The sequence below is a fragment of the Gadus morhua genome, chromosome 17, assembly GCF_902167405.1.
Source record: "Gadus morhua chromosome 17, gadMor3.0, whole genome shotgun sequence".
Taxonomy (NCBI): Eukaryota; Metazoa; Chordata; class Actinopteri; order Gadiformes; family Gadidae; genus Gadus; species Gadus morhua.
This window is the reverse complement of record NC_044064.1, coordinates 17,333,299-17,358,872: the sequence shown is the minus strand read 5'-3', so window position 1 is coordinate 17,358,872 and position 25,574 is coordinate 17,333,299. Positions and strand designations below refer to the sequence as shown.

Sequence of the window (25,574 nt, the reverse complement as noted above, 5' to 3'; positions counted from 1 at the left end):
TACAACTAGTCACCCATCACAAGATAATAGCATAATAATAACATCTCTGCAAGTTGCCCCCAGATAAGACTCTAAGCTCCAGTACAAACCAACGGTCTGTGACGTGCCTTTTTGTTTGTCCTTATTTTCCCTCAGTGCAAGTTGACCTCTAGCAGAACAGTTACACAACAACGTAATAACGCTGCGATGGCGATTTCACAATAGAAATCACATTCGCACACTTTCTGATCAAACCAAGCAAGGGATTATGCAAGGTTTGGACATAAAGTCCAAAGGTTCCCAACAACTATTTCAGTCACATTACCAACACCATGAATGAAACCAAACCATATTTCCTTTGGGCGTATTACACTGAAGTATTCCGTCCGCATGGAGCCTTGCTTCCTGCTCAGGTGTCAAGACTCTGCGCTAGTCTGCGGCACATTTTTTTTTTCTTTTTTTTCTTAAGAGGTTGTCCTCCTTTCCGGTGTGCTCACATACTGGAGCTTCTTGTTCAATTAACCTAGAGAGAGGGGGGGGGCTGTGCAGTCTCTTCTCTTCTTTAATCCACAAGAAGAAATCATTAACAATACAGCCCTGTAACCTTTGCACACACACGCACACGCCATCCTGTGTTAGTGAGTTTTCAGCCAATTAACATGATCAGTGGTCATGAGCGCTCAAAAGTATAATCCCTGAATATCTAGCTCCAACTTCTCCGCTCAACTGTTCCTTGATATAATATTTTATAGATCGAATTGTTTCATTTATTAATTCGTAAAATCTAAAGGTGACAGTTCACTAGAGTGGATTTAAATAGAGACTCCAATAAACATGATTCGGGACAGCAGAGTATAAACAAAAGATAACTCCTTCTGTGATTTTGTTTATCTACCACTGTGGTTTCATGTTTGATAGGCTTCTTTGAGAGCAACTTAACTGCTGTAATGGAATTGTCAAGCTGTAACCAAGTAGAGCTTTAATAATACTAATACATTACCTAATAATGCAAGATGTTGTGGTTAGCAGGAAACCGCAACCATCTCTCTCTCTATTAAGAGAGGGACAGAATTTGCTTGTATGTAGAATACACAAAGCAAGACGTGATGAAAGACTGCCTGTTTGTGAAACCCTAGTGGAAGTGACTATCCTGGAGTTCCTTCAGCCTATAGGTGGCTTGCGGTGGGTTGACGAACCGTCTGTCTGTCTGTCTGTCTGTCTGTCTGTCTGTCTGTCTGTCTGTCTGTCTGTCTGTCTGTCTGTCTGTCTGTCTGTCTGTCTGTCTGAAATTTTCAGTGGGCACAAGCTCGCGCGCGGGACAAGCTCATAAGGCGACGCCTAGACGGCTACGCCTACAATCATAGAACTAGAGTTAGAATAACATGACTATGTTTTGTGCTCAAACTTCTGTGTGACGTCAGATTGTGCAGTGGGTGGTGCTGAAGTGCAGAAGTCCCATCTCCCGGCTGTTAGCCTTCAAACAAAGCTCTTTACAGCAGTAGCTGGTGGTGTTAGGTTAGCCGCCATAACCACTCATAATATGGCCTCGACATGGCCTGGGCTAGAACCTAGCTTACCCCAAAAGCAAAACAGTCTATGGCAGCCCAGCTGTTTTGCAACGAGTGCACTATGGTTTGGATTAAAAGCCGGCTAAATCATTTATCTTTCAATTACTAAATGACTTGTGCAATAAAGCTGTCATCTTAATAGCTGTCCCAGCTTAGCTCAGGAGGTAGCGCGTCCTTGTAACCGGAAGGTTGCGTGTTTGATCTCCAGCTCCTCCTAGCTGAGTGTCGAGGTGTCCCTGAGCAAGCTACCTAACCCTTACTACACCCGACAAGCTGGTTGTTGCCTTGCGTGGTTGACTCCGCCGTTAGTGTTTTAATGTATGAATTAACCATTGTCGCTTTGGTTAAAAATGTCTGCTAAAAAGAAATGGAAGCCTCATCTGGGTTTTGTAAATAACATTATACATAGAACTCATGAACTGGTAAGCAAGGTGAACTGTGCTCACATTGTATAGATTAAGGTACATCATGACAGCGTTCCACTCCTATCAAAGGAACCATGAATCATAGTTTCTGGGTTTGTTCAGAATATTGCTTAGATGAGGTCAATATTGTGCATATCGACTGGGTTGATCATAATCAACAGCTGACATTTATATACAGTTGTCAATTGATATGACAACTTTATATGTATGCCTATGGTCATAAGTTGGTTGTTGTATTTGGATAAAATAATGCAAGTGGGTTTGCAGATTTTAATTTTTTTTATATATGAGGTCAATCAAATCCAAATTATGGATTAGTTTGCAACCATAAGCAAAATATTCAAGCAAAATATTACGATCTAGGTGACAAGGAAAAGGGATTTTGACATAATTTTTAAGCATTATTGAATATATAAAAGTGTTTTGAGGCAATCCAATCCAAATTGAGGGAGCTATTGAAAGTACCTAATCCGTTGAAAATGGATATTATCGAAAATCCAATCAAGAAAAGGTTTAGATAAGGAGTGGGTTCTGATTACTACATCTGAAAACGTACAGAGTGCTTCCGTGCACATTCAAAAAAAACCTGTCGGTGTATCTGTGCATGTGGACACACACAAGCAAAATGCAGCTCTCACCTGTGGCTTGTATTACACAGCTCAGATTTGTCTAACATCCCATTAAAGGACAAATCCAGTGTAAAATGGATCTGGGATATGTTTAGTATGATAACGGGTTGGGATGTTCGTTTGGGAGCAAAAAGGCACATGTAAACGCATTCTTAAGTTGGCTGTTTTTAGCTGATTCTACCAAAACGCTATAAACTTGGAACAATGGGGGCATGTGTTATGGTAAATACTAAATCGTTATTTTAAACCACTTAAAAGTCTAAAAGTAGCCCGACACTTCTTTGGTAGTATAATAAGGGTCTTAACATATAAAACAAGGCATTGATAAATTGTAAGTGTACAGATTGTTTATTAAAAGGACATTTTATACACACAATACCATCAGTAGTTCACCCATCGACGCCATCTTGTTTTTAAGACTCGATAAGTATATTGACGAACACAGAGATTGTGCCATCCGTCAACAACACGCAAGCTCTGTGTTCACCAACAGGGGAATCAGAAAAATGACAACCAACCAGAGGACTTACCCTTTATAAATACTAGAGTTCTCGCGAGCGCGTTGCACAAGCTCAACCTCTAGTTGTAATTAAACCCATAGCAATAATGTGGAAACCCATCGATAATGTAACAAATTTCTGAGTGCATAATAGAACAACATTTTCCCTATGATGTTACGGCGGTGGAGATGCTTGACATTCTTGGCCTGAGCCCTCCAACTCGAACCCAACCCAAGTAACCCAAGTAAGTAAGTTACAATATATAACATTCGTTCACCACAAATGACTCTTAAAAGCAGTTTAATGTTTTTTAACCATTCAGCGAACAAAAGGCAACAGGCTGATTATCATTTAGAGTGCCACTCAATAACATGCAGAAGCGTCATCAGCACGCCCACTGAAGTGTTGTGGGAAATACCGACTTTCTACTCCTCATTCCAATATAAGGTCATTTACTTTTCTTACGCAGAAAAGATTTTCAGGTTACAAATGTCAGGATATGTTGTTAACACATACGGCCCATCAGGAGAATATCAGGATTTAAGGTACGGCCACACTGAACGCGTTACGCGCGTTAGAAGCATTGAAAATCTGCATTTTTGCATAGGGAACAATTGGTTTAGGCGCGTAGATGCGTTAGATGCGTTAAAGCTCATTGACTTTGCATGGGGCGACTTTGCATGGGGCGATCCCGAAATGCATTGTGGGTCTGTCCGTTCCGTCGGCTCCGTCCTGTGTTAAGGTACGGTCACACTGAACGATCATTGTGTGTCACAAAAATGGTTCAACATGCCTACGCAGCTAGATGAGCCCGCCCAGCGGATGTGTTTTGCTTTGCCCTGAAGGGGCTTATTTTCGATAATGACCAGAGACGTTCTATACATTATCCCACTTATTACACGGCTACTTGCCAAAACGAAAGAATAACTTCACATGGTGTCTCTTTTTACAATCTATTCGTTACCAGCATTCGTAGTGTTGTGTGTGTGTTTGTTTGTGTGTGTGTGTGTATGTGTGTGTACATGTTAGGTACTTTAGACCTTAGTACCTAACATGTGCCTAGTCACAGTGCTACGGATCGCCTTCAAACAAGCCCTTGCCAGTGGCCGCATCTACAAACAACTGAGGCAAACCAATGATCCCGTCCCGCAACCACCATCGGACGGTGAAGACCTCCCTGTGGATTTTAACAACTACGTGCGCCAACTTCAATGCCATGAATGGACAATGTTCGAGACTCATGAAAGACAATTCAGGAAATCATTGGATACCAAACTACTCCAAGAAAGAGCGCACTTTGCCTGCTCCGGCGATCCAGCGAAGTGGAGTAAAGTGGCATCCATCCTAACCGGAGTATTCTTCCAAAATGGAATATTCCGCACAGGAAATATCAACAGGAAGGAGTTCGGATTACCACTCCTGAAATACGCAACACGGATTCTAAAGAAGTTTCCATTGAGCGATAAACATCCAACGGAGTTGACACCGGCTTCCATTACTTCCTGGATTGAGAGACAGCTGATCTTCGTGAGAGACGTCATCCAACCATCACTCAGCAGAGGGGCAGCAGACGAACGCCACAAACGCCAAAGGAGAGTAATAATAATAATAATAATAAATTTTATTTATAATGCACTTTATATTCAAGAATCTCAAAGTGCTTCAGAGAAAAAATACCAAACTATTAAAAAGGGGGAACCTCAAAGAAAGTTTAGCTAAATGCTCTTTTAAAGAGATGGGTTTTGAGGTTCCGTTTAAAAAGAGCTGTAGTCTGTGGAGCCCTCAGGTGGTCAGGGAGGGCGTTCCATAGTCTAGGGGCAGCAGCAGAAAAGGCCCGATCACCCATGGTGCACAGCTTCGTATGTCGGGTTTGGAGGGTGTGAGTGGATCCTGAACGGAGTGTACGTGAGTTTGTCGGGGGGGTGAGGAGTTCCTGAAGGTAGAGGGGGGCAAGTCCGTGAAGGCACTGGTGGGTGAGGAGGGGTAAGAGTAAGCAGAGAGTAACTGTAGAGTAAGTAGTAAGTACTTAGTACTTAGTACTTAGTAAGTAAGTAGAGTAAGCAGAGACAAACTGTCATACCTATGGCAGCACCGCAGGTCCAAAGCTATTGACATAATTGAAAATAATAGCATGTTTCCCTCCCCCCCGCCAACCGTCAATAATACTACTGACGTTTATAACTACTATATGGCCAAATGTCAATCACCCCCGATACAAACGCTGACCCCGCCCCCTTGGTCCACAAGCTTGGAGACGGTTATCCCAGATTATTATCCATCCACTGCTAAATTCACTTTTGAAGAAGTAGATAAAGTTATTTCCCACCTGCCCAATAACAGTGCCAGTGGATACGATGGGGTGACATATGAGACCATCAAAGCCAGAAAACCCCAGTCCACCCAAATACTAACATATTTATTTAACACCTGTTTGATTAATGGAAAGGTGCCAGGATCATGGAAGGGGGCCCTCATCCATAGAATACCTAAGAAAGACAATATTCCAAGCGACCCATCCACATGGAGAAACATCTCTCTCCTCCCACTGTCTACAAAATCTTTATGAAATGTCTGCTTGGCCGCATCCTCCCATGGCTTGTGGACACAGGCATCCTCTCACCCAAACAAAAAGCTTACATAGCCAGACAGGGTATGAACGAGCATGTGTTCTGCCTTAAAACTGGAGTCGATGATTTTAAACATGAATCATGTAAACTTTTTACTGTATTCCTAGATTTTAGAGATGCCTTTGGCACACTATCCCACAAAATTATGCTGAATGCACTGAAGGAGATCCATCCACCTCAGCCCTTTGCAGACCTCATAACGGATGTATATAAGGGATCTTTTCTGCAGGTAACCAGTGGACACCAACTCACAGAGCCCATTCCGCTCCAGGTTGGGATTAAAACAGGCTGCCCTTGGAGTGCGGTGAACTTCATCCTTGCCATTAACCAGTGGCTCAAGTGGCTCGTTCAGTGTGCACCACCTGATATCAGATCCCCAAACCCTGTTCAGGGTTACGCTGATGATGTCGAGGTGTCCTCGACATCATCAGAGACGAGAGTGTCATACATAACATGCTGGCCAGAACAGATGAATTTCTTCACTGGTCAAAGCTGGAGGTGAAGCACACCAAGTGTGCAGCTCTTTATGAGCGACGCAGTGGTGGCAACTGCTGGTATAAAGCCAAATCTGACAAACCGCCCTCCTTCACAATAATGGGGCAGCCTATCAGGGTCTACTCACGCCAAGAGTCATACACCTATCTTGGCCATAACATCAACATTGCGGGTGAGTGGGGGGAGCAGGCACAGGAGCTATGTAGTGCCTATAAGAACAGAATCGATCTAATTGATTCCTCCCCACTCCCTGTAGTCATGAAACTGGACGCTATCAGAGAGGTGGCCCTTGCAAAGGTTCAACACCTCTTTGCAAACGTTCACATCCTGCAAAAAGTCTTACAAGACATGAGCAATAAAACAGTCCAGGCTGTCCGAAAATGGCTAGGGCTGAACTCACACTCTACCCGGGACCTCATCTTCCTCTCACGTAAAGAGGGGGGGCTGGGTGTCCCAAACGTGGAATGGGTATACACTGCTACCAGGCTGACACACCTCCTCAGCATGCTCAACAATGATGACGCTACTGTCAGAGAGCTTGCCAGAGCTTCCCTCATGCTGGACCTCAGGAAGAGGAAGGTCCCTCTGGCCAAAGCAGGCCAGGACAGCTTCTTAGGCTTTGGGAGGAAAAGCAGCGGGAAACTGGACACACAAGCTGCAGGCTTTGGAGTTCGGTTGGACTGGCCGGACCTAAATGATCTGGTCAACTGAATGTCAGTCAAACTGGAATGGACACAACACAACTCACACACAGCACCACAGGCATCTGATGCAGTTGTCACCGACCCATCTGTAACCGCAGAGGCAACTGTGTATCACAACGAGGCACAACACATACTACAGAACACAACAGCAAGGAGATTCCTTCTCAACATAAAACAAACAGAGACCAAACAACACTGGACTGGACTTAGAATGCAGGGAAAGCTAGCATGCCTAGACTTTGCCGACCACTCTGCTTCCCACTCCATGTACAAAAATGCTGCTGTTGGAGAGGACATCCTCTGTTTCACTGCCAAAGCTAGGCTGCAGGTGCTACCTACCAAATACAATCTGGCATTAGGGTATCCTGCACACCACCATCCACACTGTATAATGCACTCTGGCCATCAACTTGAATCAGTTGCCCATGTTGTGAATGGCTGTACTATGTACAAAGGACTGTATATTGCACGCCATGACCGACTTGTCGATCTAATTTCCAGTAATGTTAAGGAAGTATCTCCAGAAAATGTGACCATGTACAAACATTCACGCATCATGCCGGAATGGTTTAACAGCTCTATTGATGTGTTTTGTAACATCCCTTATTACCCCTGATGTTGTGTTTTTAAACCGAGACAGAAGGGAAGTGCTCTTACTTGAGATAGGCTGTGTATTTGATTTGTACATTGAAATGGCTTTCAACGATAAAATCCTTAAATACCAGCCCATTCTGGAAATTCTAAGGGACCTAGGCTACCAATGCAAGCTAATAGTGTTTATTTTTGGAAGCTTGGGGCATGTCCACAACCGTGTTTTCAGTGGGTTAAGGCTGGCTTGGCTCTCCAGCAGAAAATCTAAACAGTTAGCAAAGTTCTGCTCCATATCAGCAGTGATAGGCAGCCTGGCAGTGTGGCGCAGGAGATGTGTTTGTACCCTTGAACAATGACCTATCTTATCTCTGAAATATTTGAATCTTGTCTCTTGTAATGTGATTGGTGGATTCAAATAAAGAAGTGTGTGTGTGTGTGTGTGTGTGTGTGTGTGTGTGTGTGTGTGTGTGTGTGTGTGTGTGTGTGTGTGTGTGTGTGTGTGTGTGTGTGTGTGTGTGTGTGTGTGTGTGTGTGTAAGCTGCAGCCTGCTTGGCACATGCATAACTTACTAACTTGATTAACTGTTGCGACAGGCCTGCTATTATAGTTGCAAGTTATAACAGTCATACGGTCAAAGATAAATTCATTAGAGGTGACATATTATACCACCAGGTGCGAGTGGGATTAGCCATTACAAGCCGTTATGGAGAACTGCCTCTTCTGACATTACAAGTGGGCGTGTCCTCCTAGATGTATGACAGATAGATGAGCAACGTTTGCTAGAGTCCACTGGGTAATAATAATAATAATAATAATACATTTAATTTAGAGGCGCCTTTCAAGGCACCCAAGGTCACCTTACAGAGCATAAAGCCATCATAAATCGTTTAAAAACAAGACATTGTGGAAAAAATAATAATAAATAAATAAATAAAACAAAAAGAAGACAAAACAAACAAACAATCAAGACAGTGATCAGTTAGACGTTGTTTGCGAGTTTGAACAGGAGAGTTTTGAGTTGTGACTTGAAGGTTTTAATGGTGACTGTTTTATGTGTGGGGGGAGGGAGTTCCAGAGCCTGGGTGCTGAACAGCTGAATGACCGGGCACCCATTGTAATGAGTCGTGATGTGGGGATACATAGTAGTCCAGCAGAGGTTGAGCAGAGGGAGCGGGAGGGAGTGTATTCTTGGAGGAGGTCGCAGAGGTAACTGGGGGCTAGGTTGTGGAGAGCTTTGTAGGTGAGGAGTAGGGTTTTGTATTGGATGCGCTAGTGTACTGGGAGCCAGTGAAGTTGGATGAGGACAGGGGTGATGTGGCCAGATGATTTGGTGCTGGTGATGATCCGGGCGGCTGAGTTCTGAATGATCTGCAGTCTGTTGATGAGTTTGGTGGGGAGTCCTGTGAGGAGGGTGTTGCAGTAGTCTATGCGTGATGTGACAAATGAGTGAACTAGGATTTAAGTGCTGGATTGGGTCAGTGATGGGCGGAGTCTGGTGATGTTGCGGAGGTGGAAGAATGCAGTCCGGGTGATGTTGTGAATATGGGGTGCGAATGAGAGGGTGTTGTCCAGGATGACGCCGAGGCTCTTGACTTTGGAGGAGAAGGGTACTGGGAATCCATCGATGATTATGAGTGGAGCTGGGGTGTGTTGTGATATGGTGAGGGTGAATTTGGAGCCGATGAGCGTTTGTCGTCAGCGTAGCATGGAAAATGGACCCCATGGTGACGGAGGAGTGTGCCCAGCGGGAGGAGGTAAGTGTGACTGACCCCTGGGGGACACCCAGTGAGACACCTGAACACCCAGACTTGTGGTTGCTTAGTTGAACAAATTGTTGACGGCCGGTGAGGTAGGATGTAAACCAGGAGAGTGCAGCACCAGTGATCCCAATGCCAGTCAGGCGGTCCAGGAGCAGAGGGTGGGAGATGGTGTCGAATGCTGCGCTGAGATCGATGCTTGGTGATTTTGACTAGGGCTGTTTCAGTGCTGTGTTTTGGACGGAAGCCAGATTGGAACGGTTCGTGGAGATTGTTTGTGTCAAGGTGGGACTGTAGTTGTGCGGCAACCACCCTTTCAAGTGTTTTGGAGATGAAAGGGAGATTGGAGATGGGCCGGTAATGGTTAAGGTCAGTTGGGTCAGCACCAGGTTTTTTCAGGATGGGAGTGATGGCAGCCAGCTTGAGAGTGGGGGGTACGGGACCAGTAGTGAGGGAGGAGTTAACCATGTTGGTGATCATGGGGGAGATGGACGGTAGACATGCTTTGACAAGGGAGGTGGGAAGAGGATCGAGCTGACAGGTGGTGGTTTTGGCTTTGCGGATGAGTTCTGAAACAGTATTTTCTGTTACTGAGGTGAAGTCAGAGAGGGAGCAGATGAGAGGTTGGCCAGAGGTGATCATCCAGGGTGTGTAATCAGAGGGGGTGCGAGATGAGGCCAGTTGTTGGTGAATGGTGTTGATTTTAGAGCTGAAGAAGTCCAGGAACGCAGTGGTGGAAATGTCTGGAGGGAGGGTTTTAGGAGGCTGAAGTAAATGGCTGACTGTTGAGAAGAGGACTCTGCTGTTGCCTGTACCAGTGTTGATGAGGTTGGAGTAGTATGAGGTTTTGGCAGTAGTGAGGGCATTCTTGTAGTGATGGAGGTGGTCCGAATACATTTGGCGGTGCACAGTGAGTTGAGTCTTATTGTAGAGTCGCTCCAGTCGACGACCAGTGGCTTTGAGCTGGCGCAGATGAGGAGTGAACCAGGGAGCAGTGTGGGTGAATGAGACTGAGCGGGTTTTCAGGGGGGCCAGGGTGGTGAAGGAAGAGGAGAGGCAGTTATTGTAGTGAGTCACCAGGTCAGTCAGGGAGAGAGCTGGGGGAGGGTTGGGGTAGGAGCTGATTAGGGTCGAGAGGTCTGTGGTGTTGATATGTTTGATGTTTCTGAAGGAGATGGTCCGTTGTTCCTTGGTTTTGTGTAGTTGGGTAAGAATGTCAAAAAGTACAGCTTTGTGGTCGGATATGGGGAAATCAATGACATCAAGGTTAGTGGGAGTGATGTCAGTGCAGCTGATTAAATCCAGAATGTGACCTTGGTTATGGGTTGGGAGGGTGACATGTTGTGTGATGCCAAGACAGTCCAGTCGTTAGCAAAAGTACAGGATGGGTTGTCAATGTGGATGTTGAAATCACCAAGGAGGATAACGGTGGGGGACATTGCACATACAGATGTAAGTAGTGATGAGAATTCATTGAGGAAAACAGCAGAGGTGGTCTGTAAATGGTGACAATGATAGTGGGTTTGGGGCCTGTGAGTTTTACAGCTAGACATTCAAAGGAGGAGTGATGGGGGACTGTGACAGTGGTGACTTTGATGTTATCACGGTGGAGGAGAGCGAGGCCACCCCCCCTCTTATTACCCCGGGGTTTACTAATAAAATAAAAACCTGGTGGGACAGCCTCATTTAGATGGGAGAAGTCATTTGGTTGTTGCCAGGTCTCAGTGAGGCAGAGAATGTCTAGGCTCTGGTCAACAATAGAGTCATTTATCAAAAGGGCCTTATTACTGAGGGATCTGGTGTTCAGCAAACAGAGTTTCAGACAGGTGAGTGGAGTGTAGCAGGTTGCTTTGAGCAGAGGGGACAGTACACTGTGATTGACAGGACTGACCGTACGGGCTGTGCGAGGAGGGGGGCGGGGCCCAGTGGACCAGAAGGAGCGGATGTTTTTGTTGCTGTTGTGAGGGTACTGAAAATTCCGTCCAGAGCCTCGGTGGATGTATTTTGGTCGTTTGAGAATGTCATGGTGGGATGCAAGCTGAGGTGAGGGGGTCCTTGAGAAGATCCGGAGACGTAACATTATTTTAACGGAGCGGCAGAGATGCGCTCGTGACATGAACATACCGCAATCCAGAGGAACAGGTTAAAAATCCACAGGTTGTGAAGTCGGCAGCGGCGTAAGCCAGCAGTAGATCCAGGCGATTATGGTGAAGCCACAGAGCCAGCACAGCGGAGGCAGAGGAGTGGAGCTTGCCGGTTGTAGCTACGCTGGAGACGGGGAAGCCAGTTGGACGGCGCCGGGGGTTAGCAGCAGTCTAGCCGGCCAGCAGGTGAACACTGTCGGGTAGCGGTGTTGGAGGGAGGTGGCGTCCTCCGCGATTGACAGCAATCCGCGGACGCAGGTAAGCGTCCAGGAGAGCTGGCAGGGTGGCAGCGGACCGGTGTGTCACAGTTGGTGTGTCATCCACCAACTGTCAAACAGCCGGCAGCCAGCTAATCAATGGGCCAGTGCTGCAGGCAGGTCCCGGACAGCTGACAGCACTGGCACGGACAGGTAGCATCCAGCTGGTCACCAGCTGGCTAGCTAGGGACCAGTTTCCAGGGGTAGAAGGGGAGAATTGTAGTCCGATCCGAGGTCCAGAAGGGTTTCAGACAGAAGGGTTTGAAAGTAAGCAAAAGAAAACTAATAAAAAATTAAAAGACTAGTAAGATAAAGAAAAGGAAAATCACGAAAAAATAATGTTCAGAATGATGTTCAGAGTGAGAAGCGGCAACCGGTGAGCAGCAGCGTTCAAAAGGCAACAGCGTCCACCAACTGTCAAGCAACTGTACGACTCCACATATAAAACACGTAAAAATAAAGAAAACTGGCGTACTTACAATAGCGAAAAGTGACTATATATAACTAGTAAACTTAGCTAAACTACTAAAGACCAAAAAAAACAACAAAATGTTCAATGCATTCGTGAGAAATATTAAAAATACTGAATAAAAACAAGCCATACAGAGCGGCGTTAGACTCGCCAGCGTCCCCGTTACTAGGCAACCGGGTAGGCTGGTAGACTGATCTATTCTGCACACATCTAGAGTGGACACGCCCAGTTGTGATGTCAGAAGTGGCAGAATTCCAAAACGGCTTGCAATTGCTAATCATACTCACACCTGGTGGTATAATATGTCACATTTAAAGCCACAGTGTTGCCCTCATACAGAGCAGTATTCACAGCTTCAACGCATTCATGGGAGGGGTGGGCGTATGTATTAAACGCGTGACTAAAATGTAAATTGCGGGTCCAATAGACATCTGAAGAATAAGCTCTGCCTCCGAGGCTCCGTTGCCCTCGGTCAAATGTCAATGGGAAATAACATGTTTTTTTTTAATGATCGCACATAACAAACTGTAGGTGGCAAAAAAAGTAAAAGCTGCATCACGTTTTGAACTATACACTTTTTCCATCTAGTTCCCACTGTAGTTTTGGATTCTCTGTGCCGTTAAAGTAGCATTAATAATAATTTATTACTTTAACGGCACCGACAATCCAAAAACCCAGTCGAAACTAGATGAAAAAAATGTGTAGTTCAAAACTTTTACTTCTTCGCCACCTACAGAGTTTGTAAAGAACGATCATTCAAAAACCCATTTTCTTCCCCATAGACATTTGACCGAGGGAACCGGAGTCTCGGAGACGGGACTTATTCTTCAGAGGTCTATAGGGTAACAGTCTTAAGGTGTTAGGCATTGTTCTGTCTGATCTATGGGGGACACTTCAAATCTACAAACCACGACTAGTGGCTTAGTGAGGTATGTTGCGCTCAAAGCCTGGGTTAGCTGTGAAATTAAAGTCGCTCTCTTTAAGCGTCGCTGTATAACCATGGTGACTTATGCTGTCAACCAAACTTGGTCGGGAGCAGGTTATCAGCTAAGTCTATCTGGTTATATTGGCTTGCGCAGCTTTCTAGTCCCTCCTTTGACAATGTTGTCACCATTTGTGGGTGTTCCCATGGACCTCAGAGTCTGTATCATACAGGGGTCCCTCCAGAGAAAGGGGGTCTTTCGGGACAGATCCGATCCCTTGGCATTGCCTGAGAATATTCTTTATGAGAGATACAGTTTCTCATCAGAGGGTATTCGCCATTTGATCGTCCTTGTTGGACCTTATGTAGGGAATGCTACACAAAGAAGCTGTGCACTTACTGTTGCGCGGTGTCTCTGTGTTTCAATGTGATTTTTTTGCCATGGGTACATATCTGCATGCAGTTAGTGATAATGGTGAAAATCATAGCAAAAATACAGTGTGACTTGCTTTTCAAAAGGTTGTAGGTGCGCTCAATACATGCGAAATATGTTGTTGTTGTTCTTTGCTTTTTTGACCACTCAAACTGCAAGATAGAAGAATTTTATAAACTTTCCACTGGAAGAATTTTATAAACTTTCAGATAAAAGAAGACATCCGCCTCTGGTAGTGTGTGGTAGAGTGTTGGCGCGTCAGTCTTGAATTTCTGAGTGCAGGGTTAGTCTCCCAGGAATACTTGTTCACTAAAGGTTATGGAATTATATTTTTGTGCTTACTTTGAACCCATGCTCTCAAGGCTGTGCTGGCACCACATCTAGATGGGGGTAAAGGCATGATGATGATGGACAGGCGAGATTTGAACCCAGGTCGCTTGTTTTCAGGTCGTATACTAATCCAATACGCCACCGCCGCTACATCTCAGCAGTTGAAAACGTATGCTATACATTTCTTACATAGGGTGTATTCAAAGTAAATTCCCTAAATTATAGAATAAAGCTGTTTTGCCGCCGTTTTTGCATTTTCATCACAGCATTTTCATCATGAACAATTCTGCACTAAGTTCTTTTTAGACATTATGCAATATTCACTATTGTGTGCAACTGTGGTGCCTCTAGCTGTTATCTGACTCTTGAACTCCTTATAGGATTTCATTACAACTATCTGTGCCTCTTGAGAGAAATATACTGCTCTTGATCTATCTTTTTTGAAAAGGTGAGTAAAATTACGCGTAAACGCCCCTTTTGAGGGAACGTGCATTGAAACTAAAGCGGAAAACCTGGCTTGACAAATTGACTCGTAAGTGAGCTTCGTGGTACCATTTAAATCTGATTGTGAGTTTTGTATTTGTCGATACAGGTTATCCAAAGAAAGCCTGGGTATGTTCAGCGCGCTTCGTAGCATACCCCACAGCTCGAAAACAAACGCACAGCAAGACATACATACATTGGTGACCGGAATAAAGCAGCAATGTAATCAAATGTGTAAGAGCATTTAAAATCGACATTAAAATGACCAACGTGGTACAAATACAAAGAATATAAATGTCTTTACGGGCGCAGACGTTTTTGTTTGTCGAGTCGTACGGCAAACCTCACTGAACTCGGTAGACACACAGAATCCAGAGTGGGACCGACCAGAAGAGGGCGTGCCTCGGTGAAATCCCGCAAGAAAGCTTGGAAATTTCCCCCTTTTCAACTTGTGCCAGTGGTGTACAAGGCATAGCGAACAATGATCACGTTGATGGATACACTGAGCTCCGCTGCAAGTTTAGGTTTTGTTCATCGTTGAGTAAGAGTTGTTGGTCCGGAGGACAGGGGACAGAGGACAGCTTTCTGAGCCTTCCCCCATAAAGCTCTTGGTGAAAGCTGTGGAAGTCTCTGTAACACACAGTATAGTTTAGAGATGGGCATGATTAATCGACGATCGACTAATTGATCATTAAGAATTTTGTCAACGTAAATTTTTCATATACAAAACTAATGCTAAATAATTTCATCACACGGTGTGTCTTTTTACAATTACCATTCATAGTGTTGTTCAGCAGAGAAATAATCTGCCAAAGACGTTGACGTTGCTTGGCAACCAGACACGCTGGGGTTGATAAGTTACCGCACTACTTGCGAAGTGCTAATAAAGACGTGAATCAGGAAAAAAATCCACTTCCTTGACAGCGGTTCAGTTTGGTGTGCATAGAAGTACAGACGGACCAATTGCGAACTACTGCAACTGCTGATGTCATCTCTCGAAGTTAAAAAGTAGCAGCACCCACCCCAAACCAATCGGAATAAGTGTATACATGTCGATTATAGCGGACTACACCTTACTTACTTACTTACTGTGTCGAGCTAGCTCGGCTAAGCATCGACACTCTCCTCTTCCACTCCATCTTATCGCTCATTAGGGCGGGGAGTTCTTCGGCGTGGCACCCAACGTCATCTGCCAGTTGTTCAGGGTAGGTTCTCTTGGGGCGGCCTTGTGATCTTCTTCCATGGGAGGGCGACCAGAGTAGCACTTTTCCCGCCAGTTCTTCCTTATTCCGCCAGCAATGTCTGGCGAAGCGAAGTCTCTGTAGTCTGATGGATTGGCTGATGGGTGGGATGTTGGCATAGAGTTCCTTGTTCGTCGGATGGTCACGCCATGATCTGTTTAGAGCTGCACGGAGCATACGGGTGTAGGCCCCATCTATCTTCTTCTCCAGTTTAGATGTTGGGGTCCAGGTGGTAGAGCAATATGTGAGGACGGATTCCACTGTTGCCCTGAAGAAGTTCCTCTGGAGTTTGTCTGGGAGGTTCGATTTCCAGATTTTATCCATTCCTTTGAGTGATCCCCATTCTTTTCCGAGTCTGATGTCGACATCACGTTTGGTCGATGCGATGTAACTGCCCAGGTACTTAAAATCGTCCACCCGTTTGATCTTTTCGCCACTCAGACAGCTTATACCTGCCGATGCATCTTGATTCAGGCATATGAATTCTGTTTTGACGGCATTTACGTAGAGTCCGATTTCTTTAGCTAGCTTTTCAATGCCATGAAGGAGTGATGTTGCATTTCCAAGGTAATCTGTGAGTATTGCAATATCATCGGCATAGTCAGCGTCTGTGATCTTTTGAGCTGGATGTCGCCTACTTCTTCGTTCGGTGAGTGTAAAGCCAAGTTCCAGGTTATTGTCGAGGGCTTTTCTAAGCACATAGTCCAGGCAGATGATGAATAGGAAGGGGGCCAAGGTGTCTCCTTGTAGGACTCCGGTGGTGATGTCAAAGAAATCCGTGTCTCCATCGGGAGAGTGCACCATAGACCTAGTGTTTTTATACAGCATCATGATGGCGTCTACTGGTTCCTTTGGTATTCCATATGCAGTAAGGATCTCCTCCATTTTTCCACGGTGGATGGAGTCAAAGGCTTTCGAGAAGTCGACAAACAGAAGAGTTGCTGGAAGGTTTTTTGCATTTACTCCTTCTAACATCCTACGAATGGTCAGTATCTGTCCCGAGGTAGATCTGTTTGCTCTAAAACCATTTTGATTCTTCCTCAGTATGGGGTCAATCTCTGGGCGTACTCTGTTTAGTAGCATCAGGTTGTAGGTTTTTGCCGCGATTGCTGTTAGCGTAATGCCTCTGTAGTTCGTCGTGATCCCAAGATTACCCTTTTTTGGGAAGGGGAGTAGGCAGCCTTCAGACCACCTCGCAATAGGGTCTTGATTATAGACGCTGTTCGTCATGTCTAGTAGGGTGTGATGGAATTCTTCTAACTTCCATACTTCTGCTGGTATTTCGTCGAGTCCACAGGCTTTACCATTTTGTATGCGGTTGATTGCCAACTTGAGTTCTTCCATTGTGAAAGGACCTTTCTTTATTTTGAGCTCGCCCGTAATTATTGGCGTCACTTGCTCGTTGGAGTTTTGAGGTGGTTTACCGAGTAGGTCTTGGAAGTGTTGTTGCCAAAGCTGTAGCCGCTGTTCCTGGCTTGAGGCCTTCAGTTTGCCTCGGGTGTTCTTTTTCCTTCCGCTGATTTCGTTGACTGTCTTCCATGCTTTAGCAGCCTTTTTGTTGCTAGCCGTGGTTCTGATGTGGTTGATTTTACTCTGTAGATATTCCGTTTGCTCAGCTTCATGAGCTTTTGAGCGCCGCCCGAGTATCTTTGAATTTTTTAACATTCCCATGGGACGGTAAAGAGTTCTTAGTTTAGTTTAGTTTTTATTTGTGCAAATAAACAAGATTAAAAAAGGCAAGAAGATTTGCATAGACATACATAGATGCACGGGTGGGACAAAAGAAACCCCGAAGGGCTTATTAAGGATGTCCACCTGACATTAAAATACAATAAGGTAAAGAAAATAAAGTAAAAGAAAAAAAAAGACAAACAAAAGTAAAATTATAGAGATAAAACAACTACAAAGTCATTTTACAAAAATGAGAATACATTTGAGTAAAAGTAAAAAAGCAAAGTAAAGATATAACTAACAAGCAAAAAGACAATACAGCATACATTCAGTTTATCATATTATCATAGGCTTTTAAAATTAGGTACATTTTAAGATATTTTTTGAAAGTAGCTAAAGATGAGTGTTTACATAGAGTAGCTGGAAAACTGTTCCAAACGACTGGACCTCTGTCCCTAATAGAAAACTGTCCCAGATTTGTTCTGAAAAATTGCCGGTGAAGGAGATCTACAGATCTGGTCTGATGACTATGGATCTGTGACCTGGTTATAAAAAAACTGTTAAAAGAAGAAGGAAGTAAATTATTGAAAAACTGGAAAACAAAAGTGCCGAACTGGGGGGAGTATTCACAAAGCATTTTATCTTACCGCTAGGAGTGCTCCCAACTCGCGCTAAAACATTTTACGTAGGAGTTTTTTCTTAAAAGTTATTCACAAAGCCGCTGAGACCTACTCTTACTAAGGATAAATCACAAAGAGTGAACTAAGAGTGACGCGCCGTTGCTATGGATTACGTCAATTCTCGTGCACGAGTTTAGAAGCGGTCAGTTCGGTGATTGGTTGTTCAGACGAGCCCACCGAATCACCGAAAAACAAGGAAATAGCCTAGGCTAGAAATGAATTCCTATTAAGTAGTTATAGTGCAGTTAGCAGAATACACGCATGATGACAATTTTGTGCAGACCACGATAATGACGTTGTAGCCTGCACGTTCAAGAGAGAGAGAAAGCAAACAATAAAAATACGTAAAATCTAAAAGAAAATAAATGTTACGAACTACCCAAGTGTTGACTGATTTGTGCCAAGGTGTTTACCTAAAATGTGTTTTCAAAGTGATCCCTAAATGCCTGTCCACTCGGTTCCACACGGCCAAATTCCTTGTAATGTTGATCGCCATCATCATCATCATCATCGTCTGGCTGTGGAATGTTCCTCCGCTTGCAGAGGTTGTGTAGAATGGCACATACAGTGATTACTGTGCTTGCCCTCTCTGGGGTGAGGCGTATTTCGCCGTGGAGGACATGAAACCGACGTTTCATCTGCCCAATTCCTCTCTCCACAACATTTCGTGTATGTTTGTGTGCTCTAGCAAAGAGCCAATACGATGTGTTTTACGCATAGGATTAAGCGTAATCTGCGTAATCACTTACATGTTACACTTAAACTGTGCTCCCGGTTGTGGATTGAGGTAGGGTGTCTAGAGCCACGTCTTGCATGGATAGTCACTGTCACCCAGCAAGTGACACCCAACTGGTACATCTCAAAAGATGCCTCAGACCGCTCACCATTAAAATGCGCGAATCATGGGTAGCTGAAGATCCAGGCCACTTTGCAACAACATCCAGTAGGCTATGTTAAAATTTGCATCAAAAACAACCTGCGTGTTGATGGAATGCACTTTCTTCCTATTGACGAACACGTCCTCGTCTTTTGATGGCGCAATTATTTTTATTTTTTATAAGTTATATTTTATAATTTATAATTTTTATAACATTTTATTTCGGGACTAATCGGATTATTCCTGTTAGTCGGGGATGTTATTGCATCGCGCATTAACTCCACAATAAGTTGAATACCCTAACATTTCGTCTCACAGGCATTTTAAGATTCTTTGTGAATAGGTCTTACTGAGTTAGGAGTCCTCTTGAGGACTTTTAAGCTCTCCTAGACTTAGGTGCTACTTTTAGTCCTAAAATACTTTGTGAATTGCTCTTAGTGAAAAAAGTTAGGAGTCCTAAATTTAAGAGTGACACGCCCATTATTTTTAGGAGTTACTCCTAAATTCGCCAGTTAGGACCTACTTTTAGCCCTAAGATCCTTTGTGAATACGGCCCCTGAAGAGTATTCACATCATATATGCTTAGCAACTCCAGATTCCGAAATAATGGAGCACTATGAGCGTGCCAACTGGAGTTGGTTACAGATCTAACAAATTTTTTCTGTAACAGAAAAATCGAATTTACACTGGTTTTGTATGTACTAGCCCATACTATATTACCATAGGATATAAAGGGATAAATAAGGCAGTAATATAAATCCATGCAAATTTTCCTTGACAGCACGTGTCTTACTCGTCTAATAACCCCAATGTTTCTAGCCAATTTATTGGACACCTGTGATATGTGTTATTTCCAATTGAGCTTATGGTCAATAAAAACCCCAAGGAACTTAACATTGGAAACATTAGCGAGTGCATTGTTCGCCATAAAAATTGGCTGGATAGGATTGGATAGGATAATATTTTTAGGCCTAAATATCATATAAGCACACTTCTCTACATTAAGGGATAATTTGTTGAATTTGAACCAGTTATCCAGCCGATCGAGTACGCTATTCATTCGATCTATCAACTTGTGTTCATCTTTATCGGTAATGAAAATATTTGTGTCATCGGCATACAAAATAAAGAGAGCTTCATCAGATATTAAATGCAAATCGTTAATATAAATAAGGAATAAAAGAGGTCCAAGTAATGAACCTTGAGGAACTCCACACTGTAGATGACTGTAAGTCGAGTTAGCTCCATTCCATACATACTGTTTCCTGTTGAACAGATAACTTTTAAACCAATTAAGCTCAGTCCCAGAAACCCCATGAGCCTGTAGCTTAGTTAATAATATATTCGGATCAACGGTATCAAAAGCCTTGGATAAATCAATGAACACTCCAATTGTGAGTTCCTTGTTGTCCAAAGCTGTAGATATTCTGTTAACTAATTGGACCAGGGCCATAGAGGTAGAATGTTTGGCACGGAAACCAAACTGATAATCATACAATAAGTTATTATCATTAAGATGTGCAATTAATCTATTATATACAATTTTTTCGAGAATTTTGGAGAAGCAAGGTAATAAATAAATTGGTCTATAATTTGAAAATAGTGATGGATCCCCATTTTTAAATATGGGAATAACCTTAGCCCATTTCAGTTGGTCTGGTACTACACCTGAAGAGAACAGTTAAAAATATGACACACTGGTTTTACAACGGTGGGGAGACACTGCTTCACTAATTTCATTTTGAGATCATCAAAACCAGCACTTGTTGACTTTAGACTTGATACAATATCCCATATTTCTTTTTCATCCACAGTAGAAAAATGAAACATTGATTGACTGGAAGGAGGTCCTGTACTGTTAGAATAGAGTGGTGTTAGAGGGATTTTTGCAGCCAAAGCGGGACCAATATTGACAAAATAAGTATTGAATTCTTCAGCAATTTCAATGGGATCCTCAATACTAGAATCGTTATTATAAAATATGCTCTGAGAATTAATTTTTGATGAGGGTTTGTTGATAACTTCATTAATAATGGCCCATGCCTTCTTCATATCATTTTTTGATGTATTCAATTTCTGTTGGTAATGATTTCTCTTAGATTTTCTCAACATATGGTTGAGTTTATTTCTGTACTTTGAATACACATTACAGTTCAGGGGAGAGGGATTTGTCAAATAGTCTTTGTATAGTTTGTGTTTTTTTTATATGCTTTTTTTGAGCTCTTTGGTCAGCCAAGATTTGTGGATTTTGGGCTTAATGGATTGTTTTTCCAATGGAAAGGATTGATTGAAAATGCCAAAGAATTCATTGTTAAAACTAGAGTATGCTTTAATCAAATCATAAGTTGACAAAGTTGAATTCCATTGATTACTAGATAAATTATTTTCAAATTTCTTCACATTAGACATCTTGAAGTTCCTTAACAACACTCTGGTAATATCTTGACCTATTTCATTGGAGTGATAAACTGTAAAAATAGGAAGATGGTCTGATATATCAATTAATAATATACCAGATAATCCGTTTTTATTTGTATGGTTGGTAATGATGTTGTCAATTATAGATTTACTTGATGAAGTTATTCTAGTGGTTTGTGATATCAGGGGAAAGAAAGCATTAGCAAATAATGTGTTCAAAAATGTTTCTGAATTGGCGTGAAGTAAGTTTATGTTAAAATCCCCTAGTATGAAGCATGGCTTCTTTTCTTTCTCAATGGAATTCAAAAGCTTGTCCAGATTATCAACAAAGGAGTTAACATTTCCATTTGGTGGTCTGTAAACACAGCCAATGACAGTACGGCCAGAAAAACATGGTGCATTCACTACCTCTATGAAGATGGATTCAACATGAGAATTTGTAATGGCAATATCAGTTGATAGATCTTCTCGCAGGATGTATTTGATAGAATTTTTCACATAGAGTGATACACCGCCCCCTGGTCTATCTTTTCTGTGGTGATAGAGATGATCATAGCCGTTCATGGAATAAAAAGACACTTTAGAATCATTTAACCAAGTTTCAGTAAAACCCATTATCGATAAATGAAGAGGTAATAATGTAAGATAGTCAGTTAGTTCTTTGAGCTGTGGCCACAGTTTGGAGCGTTTCTGTCGCACACGTTCGGTGAAGTCGTTGACATAGATTTTAGAACCTTTGAGTTTGCTTCCTCTTCTCAGGATTTCTTCCTTATCTTTGAATCGCAAAAGTTTCATAAAAATTGGCTGGAAAATTGGCTGGAGCCCAGGCTGCTGGAGGTAGCCTGGGCTGCTGGGCCTAGTCTGGGCTGCTGGAGGTAGCCTGGCCTGCTGGAGGTAGCCTGGGCAAGGTGGATGGTGGCTACCTGCTCTGCTGCTCTGCTGCTCTGCTGCTCAGCGTTGTGCAGAGTGTTAAGTTGTGCAACTGTGTGCAGCTCGTGTCGCTTTTGGCAGATATCTGCAGATTCCCATGGTTTACGTTTCTTTGTCTTGAGTTTCAGCGGGATGGTGTTCTTGGCTGTTTCCCTGCATGCCGTTTCAAAATTGTCGTAGGTGGAATTTACGGAGGGGGCTGATACAGACTCTTGGAGAAAAGCAAATCTATTATTCAGCTGAATAACAAAAGTCTCATGGATCTTAGGGTTCGTCTTTAGAGTTGACCAGTCATAAGGAGCCACATTGCTTGATATTTTCTTATTTGCACGTAGACTCAGGCGGATTTGGATCGAAACAATACGGTGATCAGATGCAATGCTGACGAAGGAATTATATGCTCTGCAGTTTTTAGCACTGTTTCTCCTACACCACCTCTTCTATTCCGCATGGAATTCTATTTCGATCAAAGAATTGTATTCCAATTTACATGGACACTTCTGATCTGATTAGATTTATAATTGGAATAGATATATTCCTATCATGCAATCCAAATGTACTGTATATATGGCATTTACAAAAGTGTACGACCGTCTGTCTCTTGCGCATTCTCGTGTATTCTGAGAGATTGACGTGTATATATCATCATTTTCTATTCCGATTGAGCTGTTCTTCCACTTCTAACCGGACCAGAAATGTCCATGTGAATGCGGGAGGATGAACAATACATTTTGAATATAGCATATAAATAGTTCATTTTAATATAAAAATATCAATGATTCATCGAAAATTTTGCTTTAATTCTCCCAACGATCGACAAAGACAATTTAATGAATGCCCATCCCTAGTATAGGTGCAATTCAAATGTATTTGATTAGCCATTAATCACCATTACAGTCTCAAAGGGCTTAACAGGCCAAATATTTATGACACCCCCCTGACCCAAGCCCCCATCGATGCATACATGTTAATCTATTGAAGGATTTTTCACTTAATATTACGAATAAGTCATATAATCATAGCATAGAATACAAATTATGTGTAGATACTAGAAAATTAAATTCAGCACAGCCTAGCAGGTATTATTCCTACTTTTACGATTAGTGCTCTCAATTTCTTTATAATAAAACCGGTTCGGATTTCGAAAAATTGCACCAGGTCCTGGGAAGTCTCCCAAGTGATGTGAAAAGTGTCGATGTGGTTGTTAGCAGGGCTGTCCTCACCTTACATCCATTGAACAGCTCCTCACCCCATAACAAGGATAGTTATGCTGCGTTTTATTATCCATCCGTCTTGGAGGTCCGAGGACGTTGCCTAGCGACACGCACAAACATGGCCCTTTTCCTCGGACGGCGAACTCGCCATCTCGGTTGAACTCAGTGGTGACCGAGCAAAATTCCGAGACAGAATTCAAGATGGCTGCGCCTAGCCTATGGCCTATAGCCTTCCTATTTTGGAGAGCCTGGTACTCTGCCAATGCTACCGCGACAACAGCTTTCCGGGTGGGGTCCATGTTTTACTCCAACCGAGCGAAACATAATAAAACACTTGAAGTGTGGGCGTTCGCAGAGAATACTAAAACGCACCATTAGCCTTTTGGTGCCCATCCCAGGGGTACTTTCAGCAGTACAATAGACAACAACCATGTTGTCAACTTCTAACTGTGTTGTTTATGTGATGTTTATTGTTATTCATAGGCCTTTCTCTATCTAGTTGAACATTGGAGTGGTGGATATTGGAGAAGTGCTTATCCTTTCATAATAACAACTGAATCTTAAACGAAAGACTCAAAATTGCAGCTTTCCTATAATCCTTTGCACTCTGGGTTTTATTTATTTTAAGATTCAGTTGCTGGGAAATGTCACCACTGATGTGAATTTAGACAATTTCTCCACTGATCCTGATATGCTATTTGAATTATTAACAAATAAATGTAATTACAAGAAAATAAATTCAAGGTAAACAACAGACAATAATATTGTTGGATATCTTTTTTCTAATTTCCTCCACTAGGTGGCACTGCTGGGTCTGGACCTCCTCTCTGCCTTAGTGACCAGGCTACAGGAGAGATTTAGATCCCACGTGGGAACAGGTGAGATCCCTGTCATCTGTAATGCTTCCTGCGATACCGTAGCTATATTGTTTGACTCCACTGAAAGGAAGGATGTGTAAACCTGGTTGAGCTAAAATGACCCCTATTTCACAAAATGTAACTAAACTGGATTGAAGTTTGTGATTCAATTGTCCCGTAACTAAGTTCATCATATTTTGTAGTCATTGTACTTGGACATTGCAGGCTATGTATGTGTATGTGTGTAGGGACCCTAGTCATGCTAGTGCAGAGGTTTGGTGTTGTTTTTAACAATATTTGTGGTTCAAAAATGCAGATTTGGAAGCGAAACTCAATGCCCCAAGCCAATAACATGGACGCCAAACATTGCGCCGGGAAAACTCTAATACTCGATTTTCAATGAAAAAGGTATCTTGAGGGCTTATTTGATGGGTTTTCAAGCCAAAAGTCAGACCCTGGGTTAAATTTTCAACGGAATTTCACTTTAACATTGTAATGTACTTAGCATGGTAGGGTACTTAATCGTCAAATCACGCCGGCGGGCAAGTTTTAGTTACACCACCCCTTCCCCCCAACATGCTGGGTCAATTTTCGGGCATCATAAGGTTGAGTGATGTAGTCATATCATACACGTTTGAAAGATTAGAATCTCAGAAATGTCAACCAATGTCAACCATTCAGTGGAATAAATATGTTTAGAGAATATAGATAATTTATATCCTAGTGTCTTAGGTCAAAATAGCCCCCCTCACCCTCCCCCTCCCTTGGTGCATTCTTACTTTACCGTCGATGTGGATATCCCTAGCAATGAGTTGATGCTTCATGTTGGGTCTGGAAATGTTCATAAGAGCCTACAGAAATCGAATATCAATATTATTTTAGTCGATACATAAATGCGCAAGGGGTGTGCGTAAAGTAGCAGGCTCATCCCAAGAGTGCGGGTGTGGGGCAGGTGGTTGATTTGCGCGCTTGTGTGTGTTTTTTATCTTTATTTAATTTTGTTTTGGATTGTGGTTTTATGAACATTTTGAAAGATGGTTAAACGCCCGGAGAAGAAAGGAGGGGGAGGGAGGGAGGGAATCATGTAAATAGTTTTTTTTTGTTTATTTGTACATAGTGATTGTAATTTTACTTATTTTTGTTTATTTGTACATAGTTATATATAGTATTTTACTATTTCAGTTTTGGTGTTTTATACCACTGCAGTTTGCAGTTTTTAAGTAAAAATAATTGCCAAAACACTTTTTTTGAGCTTTTATTTGTCAAAATTGCATAGGTGGAATAGCTAAAAATTTGATTTTTGTGTGATTATGTCTCATTACATATCAGAACATCTGGTATGCTATCTAAATGGTTCACAAGAAAGCCCA

The 25,574-nt window shown here is 42.8% G+C and overlaps 1 protein-coding gene and 1 non-coding gene across 2 annotated transcripts in view; one reads left to right on the top strand and one right to left on the bottom strand.

Moving 5' to 3' along the window:
• Positions 1 to 25,574, top strand: part of clasp1a (cytoplasmic linker associated protein 1a) — a 214,755-nt gene that overhangs the window by 12,861 nt on the left and 176,320 nt on the right. Inside the window, 1 exon segment of the mRNA XM_030338917.1 lies at positions 24,147 to 24,225. Within this exon segment, the coding sequence (XP_030194777.1) occupies positions 24,147 to 24,225 (79 nt within the window).
• On the bottom strand, positions 23,272 to 23,399 carry LOC115530063 (U4atac minor spliceosomal RNA). Its single transcript, XR_003973704.1, has one exon. It is a non-coding gene; the product is annotated as a U4atac minor spliceosomal RNA (small nuclear RNA).